A 7,500-nucleotide genomic window follows, 5' to 3' on the forward strand; every position below is an offset into this window, starting at 1 on the left:
TATATTAATGCATACATATCATCATGATTTATATAAACATACATCTCCCAATAATGCAACAAGTATATTCAGTTCATAGTATACATCTATATAATATTTGGTGATAGCTTTGAGTCAATGCTATGTGCAGGTGATGCAGGTGGCATAATGTAACGAACATTACAAAGGAACATTACAGCTAACATTCTACGCGGCGGTAGAATGAGGGCGAATTAGACTCTTCATCCTAATCATTTACATCACGTGTATTATCCTGCACTTGGTCAGTATACATTCATCCTCGCCACGTGTGTATATATATATTTTTAGTGCTTTTTTCATCATTTTGTAAAATTCTGATTTGACTAATCTAACACAAAGAAATCTGATATCACAGCAAACAATAAAGCATAGATCTAAAGCTCCTTAGTCGTGTGAGAAAGGAATCCATCTTTCCTACTCGTTCACGTCAGGGACCCTACCCTCCGGTCAGTGCACGGACCAGGCTGCGGCGCTTTCGCAAGGACCCTCTCAGCAACGTCGAAGTCATGTAGAAGTGTTACATGTCAGTTGCAGGTCTGAGAACTGTCACAGGTACCGTGATCAAGGAGAAAACTGGTGTCTCCTACTTCCATTAGGTAGAGCCAAGAGTGAAGAATATCTCTACTGGATTGTTCCATCTTCTTTGATAAAGAGAATTGTTGGAGTCCAGTTGTTCATCTTATATTTTTACATTCCGCTTCTAAAAATGCGTGAATTAAAACTGAGCTAGATTAAGAAAATATTCTATAAAAGGCTATCAGGGATAAATGTTTCTGGAATTCTAAACATGAAATTGGTTAAAACGTTAGTGTCACTAACGTTTCTTCCTCCTTCGAAGCCGCTTTGAAGGGGACTCTGCTCCAGCGTGAGGCGACTCAGATCCGTCTTTAGCGTGGGTGTCGTCTTGCTGAGGTCGTGCGCCCTCCTGACTCTCTGTGCGTTTCTGTGACGACCGGAGGCTATCACTGCGAGAGAACTTGGAAGTCGTTCGTCCCTCAGAACTTCGAGTTAACCCTATTGACGCTACTGCTCTACTGATCCTTTCTCCCGTCGTTAAAGGCTTTTCTTCAGGAGAAGGCTTAGATGCAGGTGGCTGAGCGTCACTGCTCACCTGGTCAGTCTCTGGCTTAGATGTAGCGTCTGGAGACTTCACTGAATCTGTACGGTGCTTTGTTGACAAGATTGATTTGGGGAATTCTGTTTTCTTACTTAGCTTTGGCGATGCAGGTTTTTGTGTTGGTGTGGTTGTTCCCTTTGGCTGTGGGGAAGTTACCTTTTGCAGAAGTGTGGATGGCTTGGTAAGAGGTGAAGACGTAGTGGGTTTCACTGATTTAGGAATGGGAGAAATAGGCACTGAAACACCTTCGGGGAAAGTTAGAGTTTGAATAGGAGGAGTTTCAGGGGCAGTGGTTGTAAATAATGGCTTTGATCCATCTGCAAGTCCCTTTGGCAAGTCAGGAGGTAATGTAGATGGAAGGGGTGGTGTTGGAGGCTCATCTGGAGTAGACGCCTTCTTTTCTGTGGGTTTGGGTCCTGGTGGTACTGGGGAAAGAGGCTTTGAAATACCTTCTGGGAACTGGAGTGCAGTGAGCAAAGGTGAAGACACTTCGGATAGAGAAGTTTCAGATTTTTTCATCTCTGCATCAGCCAGATCTTTCTTTTGCATCTCAATCTTCATGTCTATCTTGCCCTTTGTTGCCAGTGATTTTGCTTTAGCAGGAACCGGTGATACAGGTATTGATACTCCCTCTGGAAATTCCAGTTTAGTAAGTGTCTGTGAAGCTTTGGTTTTCAGGGGCTCTGTTGCAGTTGCCTTATCAACGGATGTTACAGGTTTAGGAGCTTCATCTAATGTAGGGGATGGTGGTTTGGCTACAGATGATACTGGCTTAAACGTCGCCTTGGGAGGGAGAGGCGAGATGGGCTTTGAGATGCCCTCTGGGAATTTCAAAGGTTTAAGTGGAGACATGGGTTTCTTTGTCTCGGATGTTGGTGAAGATGGCTTAAGATCACTTACAACTCTAGTCTTCATTGGAGAAATGGGTTTTGTCACTCCCTCTGGGAATTTCAGTGTTTTCATGGGTGATATTGGTTTCATTGGCTCTATAGCAGGCTCCAGTGTTTTGGGAATGATGACACGTGGCCGCTCCTTCTTTTTCTCTTTCAGAGGTTTGGGCTCAGGCATTTTCCCAGCAATAATTGCGGGAGATAATGGTTTTGTAACTCCTTCGGGGAACTTTAATTCTTGTGGAAGAGGTGAAAATGGCTTTGGTACTTCTTTAGGGGATGGAGACAACGGCTTAGAGATCCCCTCTGGGAATGTTAATTCTTTTGGAGAAGGAGATGGCTCTGGTACCTTTGCTTCTTTGGGGGAAGGGGAAAGTGGTTTTGAGATGCCTTCTGGGAACTTTAATTCCCTTGGTGCCGGTGACAGTGGCTTCGAAATGCCCTCAGGGAACTTTAACTCTTTAGGAGAGGGGGAAAGTGGCTTTGAAACACCTACTGGGAACTTCAATTCTTTAGGGGATGGGGAAAGTGGTTTAGAGACACCTTCTGGGAACTTCAGTTCTTGTGGAGTAGGTGACCGAGGCATGGAAACCCCTTCTGGAAACTTCAGCTCTTTAGGAGAAGGTGAAAGCACTTCTGGCGATTTTGCGGTTTTTGAAGTTGGAGATACAGGTTGAATGACTTCTTCTTTTGTTGTTTCTTGTGTAGGTTTAAAAGGGGGAGGCTTAACTTTTTGCGTTATTGGGGAAATTGGTTGGGATATTCCTTCAGGAAATTTCAAAGGTTTAAGAGGGGATAGAGGCTGCGCTTCTGGAGTTGGTTTGGGAATGGTTACACTAGGCTTTACTTTTTCTGGTGTTGGCGAAAGGGGTTGAGAAATTCCTTCAGGAAATTTCAAGGTTTGCATGACTGGTGAAGGGGAAACAGGTTTAGAAATCCCCTCAGGGAATTTCAGCTCTTGTAAGACAGGCACAGAATCCGCTGCTAGCTGGTCCGTGGTTGGAGTTTTTTTGGTCAAAGGGGATTCCGGTTTGGAGTGGCGAGTCCTTGGTTTTGGCTCTGGTGCAGATCCTTCCTTTGGGGAACCTGGTGCTTCTGATTTCTTCTTCTTCTTCTTCAGCGATTTAGGTGAGCCCAGTGATGCTGCATCTTCACCTGCTTTAGTGGTAACACCTTCAGATTCTTGGTGTTTTTTTTCCTTGGAACTTTTGGATTTGCTCGTTGATCTGCTTTCTCGCTTGTGTTCACCAGACCTTCTGCTACTCTTCCTCTCTCTCCTGCTAACTCGAGGGCTCCACGATGTAGCAGATGCTGTAACAGAGGCCTGAACTTCTCCAGCTTCTTGATCTCCAGTTTCTGGGGTTTCCTGCGGCCCCTGAGTCTCCTCCTCCTGAGGCTTTTCTTCTGACTTGGCTGCCTTTTCAGATTCTTCTGTGTCTTGCTTCTCCTCTTTTGGTTCTTCAGATTGTTCCCTTTTGAATTTTGAAGGACGTTTTATATCAACCCCGGAGTAATCCCCAGATCCAAAAGAGTGTTTCTTTTGACCTGAGCTCAGCTTGTCTTTCCAAAATTCATCAGAAAACTTGTCTTTATGTGACCTGGCTGAATCCTTTCGTCTTCGTGTTGTAGTTGGTGTTTCCTCTGGGCCTGGCGCCTGATCTGCTTCTAGCCCTTTTTCCTTTTTTTCATCAGCTTCATCTTTCGTAGCAGAATCGACTTTCTTTGCAGTCCCTAACTCTGCTTCCTTTGAGTCAGCTTTGTCAACATCTTTTTCTTCTGCTCCCTCTTCCTTTTTAATGGCTTCTTTTTTAGTTATATCCTCTGTTGCCTCTTCCTTTTTAGTAGTTTCATCCACTGCCTCTTCCTTTTTAGTTTCTTGTTCAAGTGCTGCGGCTGTTACCTCTGCGGCAGTTTCACTAATTTCTAATTTAAATGTATGATCAGCTACAGTTTCACTTGCAGCTGCATGTGCTTCAAACATCTTTTCCACTTCAGCCTGTGCATCTAGAATTTCCTTTGAAATATCTGGTTCTTCTTTGGCCTCAGCTTCTTCCTTTACACCTTCGGCTTTTTGTTCTTCTGCACTTTTTGCATCAACTTCTTTTATGACAATAGGTTCTGCAACAACCTCGGGTTGTTTTACAATAGCAGATTCTTCTAAAGTTTCAGGCTTCTGCTCAGTTTCCTTATCAGCTTCTTGAGAAATCTCTGGCTCTTGTAAACCTACAGCCTCTCCTATGATTTCTGTTTCTCGTGCAAATCCAACCTCTTGCTTGACTTCTGGCTCATGAACAACTTCAACAGTTTCAGCTTCCTTTGCAATTTCAGATTCCTTACTTATCTCAGGCTGTACAGCAATCCCTTCTGCCTGTGCAGCTTCTGCATCTATGACTTCAGTAGCCTGAAGAAGTCCCGGTTCTCCTGGCTCCTCCTGACTCTTTGTACGGCGTCTGTGTCTACGCTTCCTGATACTACCTTTCCCATCCTTATCTTTATCTTTGTCCTTTTCTTTCCTCTCCTTCCCTTCTCGATCTCTGCGAACAGAGGGTGATTTAGATTTCTCACGGCGCTTGCGGCGTGGTTTTAGCTCGTCTTTTCCTTTCGTGGGTTCCTCAGCTGCGCCTTCTTCCTTTCCTGCTTCTTCTCTTTCCTTCTCCTCCTTTGATGCATCTACATCCTCTGTAACAACCTCAATCACTGCAGCCTGTCCTGTACCTTCTGCTGCTTCCTGTGATTCAGTTGCAGCCTCTTTCCCTTGCTCGTCAGTAATTTCTTCCTTAGCTTCTCCTTCTGCTTGTTCTTCCTTTCTTTCCGTCTGTTCTGTCTCCCCTTCTTTAGGGCCAGAATCAGGCTTCTCTTCTTCTGCACCTAAAGTCTCTATATGGACTGCTGTTGCAATCTCCTTTTCTGGGCTCCCTGCTTCTTTAATGGGGCTAATTTTTCCTGTACCCTTTTCGGCAGAAATATCCTGGATGATTTCATCCTCTGCTTTCATTAGCTCCTCTTCTAGTGTAACCACTGCTGCTTCTTCTCCTAATGGCTTTTCTTCGGCAGCAAAATCATCTTGCTTGCCATTTCCATTTGTGCTTCCTCTGTCACTAACATGGTTTGCGTCATCTGTAATCTCTTCAGGCGTGATACTAGGTATTCCATTATCTCCAATAAGTGAAATGCGTTCTTCTTTGCTTATTTGTGATATTTCATCCTCCTTGGGCGGTGTGCCAGGCATCTTCTGACCTTCTGCTACAGCACCTTCTTCCTCTGTACCTGGAGGTTTTTCCTCTCCATTAGGTGTTTCTTTAGTTCCAGATGATTTTGATTTCACACTACTAGTTTCATCAGTTCCATTTTCAGATGGAGTTTCTGCTTTCTTGGCAGCCTCTCTTTCCTTCTCAGCTGCCTTTTCAGCACTATCTTCTTTCTTGCTTCCAATCCTTGCAACACCTTTGATCCAATCCCTTGCTTTTCCTACTAGAGTTTTGCGATCCTTCATATTGTTTTCGCTCTTGCCTTCACCTTCTATGGCTTCCTGTCCAGACTCTGTCATAGCTGTGGCTTCATGTCCAATGTCAGCTTGCCCACTGGCATTCTGGACAACATCCGAAACTACTCCTGCCACGACTTCGACGCTGTCAGCTAAGCCTTCAATTCGTTCTCCAAGTTTTCCAACTGTACGTACCAAGTCGTCCTTCGCGCTACTAATGGAGTACTGGATCTCCTTTGTGTCAATGCCTGTACCAGTGGTAATGGAACGGTCAAGAACATCGGGCAGCGGCCCCCCTGGGGTGGTGTGATCGGGGAATTCTTTTCTGTCGAAGTCTCCTTTTGTGTCATCTCCATTTCCAGGGGTGGTTGCTTGTTGCTCGTCGAAGCTGACCCCAATTTGGTCAATGACTGCCGTGCTTCGAAGCTGTGGCGGAGATCCTTCAGACTCAAGGATTTCTTTAGTCTCTCTCTCAGGCTTTTTCTGTTGAGAGAGCTTGCGTTGAAGCTGTTGGATTTTCCCAGAGACTGCTCCTTTGATTCTTCCATCTTTTCCTCCTGCTTCTTTCTCCTTCGCCATGTAAACCTCTTCATGACGCTCTCCTTGATCTGGGGTTTGGCCTCGAAAACAAAGAACCTTAGGATTCCCTGCATTTATCTCATCCTTTAATTCTTGAGATTCTCCTGGTTGGTATTCTGGATAGAGGCTAAAGAACAGGCTTTCTGCATCAGCATCCTTTTTATCTTTCATGGCATCAGCTGGCATTCCTTCAGGGATCTCTGTCTTACTGGCTAGTCGTAACTGATCTTCAACATCTAGTTTTTTCCAAGAAGGTGAACCTGGAAGAACTTCAAGCTCATCTTTTGGCTTCTCTACTTGACTTTCCAGGAGTATTTCAGGAGAACTGTCGAGTTTTACTTGGTCTCCTGGTTCTGCTTCAGCTTTCATACCAAGAGGAAATGGAGGCTCCTCCTTAGGAGTAAGAAGATCAGCAGTTGAAGACAAGCTCTCAGCATCAAAATCTGTTGAACTGCTAATAGACTTGCTTATATACTCACCAGTTTCGCTAGCAGATGTTACTGACTCAGTGGCCGTTCTGCTGGTTCCAGTAGGCTCTCCTGATTCAGTAGTAGTGGTAGTCCTACTTGTTCCACTGGTGCGACTTGCTGTTTCACTTGCTGATGTTCTTGATACTGATTCTGCTTCTTCATACTCACTAGTTGTTGTCTTGCTCACTGATGCACTCGTTGAGGTCTTGCTCATATATTGTTCTCCTGATTCTGAAGAGGAACTCTTGCTTTCTCCCTCCATGGATCCAACCGTAGAAGACTTGCTAATTGTACCGACGGACTCGGCTGTAGATGTCTTGCTGGTGCCTTCAGTTGATTCAGTTGTAGAGATAGTAATGGTTTCCTGATCTCCAGATTCTGTTGTGGAAACTTTGCTGAGGGTTTCATGCTCAGTTGACTCAGTTACAGAGGAAATACTCACTGTGTCTGCATCTTGTGACTCTACAGTGGAGGTCCTGCTGGTCTCAGTAGTCGAAGTCCTACTGTAAGATTCTTGATCTATGAGATCACTAACAGACGACTTACTAACCGAGTCCACATCTAATGACTCACTAGTTGATGACTGGCTTACAGTTTCTGGCTTTGGCTGAATCTTGACTTTACGGGTCTCTGTCCTGCCAGGCTGTTTCATAGAAGACTTATATTTTGCCCTCTGGATGTCATATAGGTGTGGTTCATCAGTTGAGTCCACGTCTACAAGCTGGGTGGTGGTTGGCCCACCATTCTTGCTCATATCAAAGGACTCACCTACGTTCTCAATCCCAAGTTCTACATCTCCACCCTCAAATGTCAGTTCAACAGTTGATTCTCCTCGTGCATCTACTTCTGCCCTGATTTCTATCCCAGGGTCTTGGCCATCGGCCATCTGGTCCATGACATTGTGATTTTCTCCATTCGGTGTTGGCTGGTTTGCATCAA

The 7,500-nt window shown here is 44.9% G+C and overlaps 1 protein-coding gene across 1 annotated transcript in view; it reads right to left on the reverse strand.

The window, feature by feature from the left end:
* LOC125039286 (titin-like) overlaps window positions 1–7,500 on the reverse strand; it is a 21,287-nt gene that overhangs the window by 1,073 nt on the left and 12,714 nt on the right. The window contains exon 8 of the mRNA XM_047633122.1: window positions 1–7,500. This exon is cut by the window's left edge and continues 1,073 nt beyond it; it is cut by the window's right edge and continues 643 nt beyond it. Within this exon, the coding sequence (XP_047489078.1) occupies window positions 836–7,500 (6,665 nt within the window). The 3' untranslated portion in view covers window positions 1–835.

Source organism: Penaeus chinensis, chromosome 27, assembly GCF_019202785.1.
Source record: "Penaeus chinensis breed Huanghai No. 1 chromosome 27, ASM1920278v2, whole genome shotgun sequence".
NCBI lineage: Eukaryota > Metazoa > Arthropoda > Malacostraca > Decapoda > Penaeidae > Penaeus > Penaeus chinensis.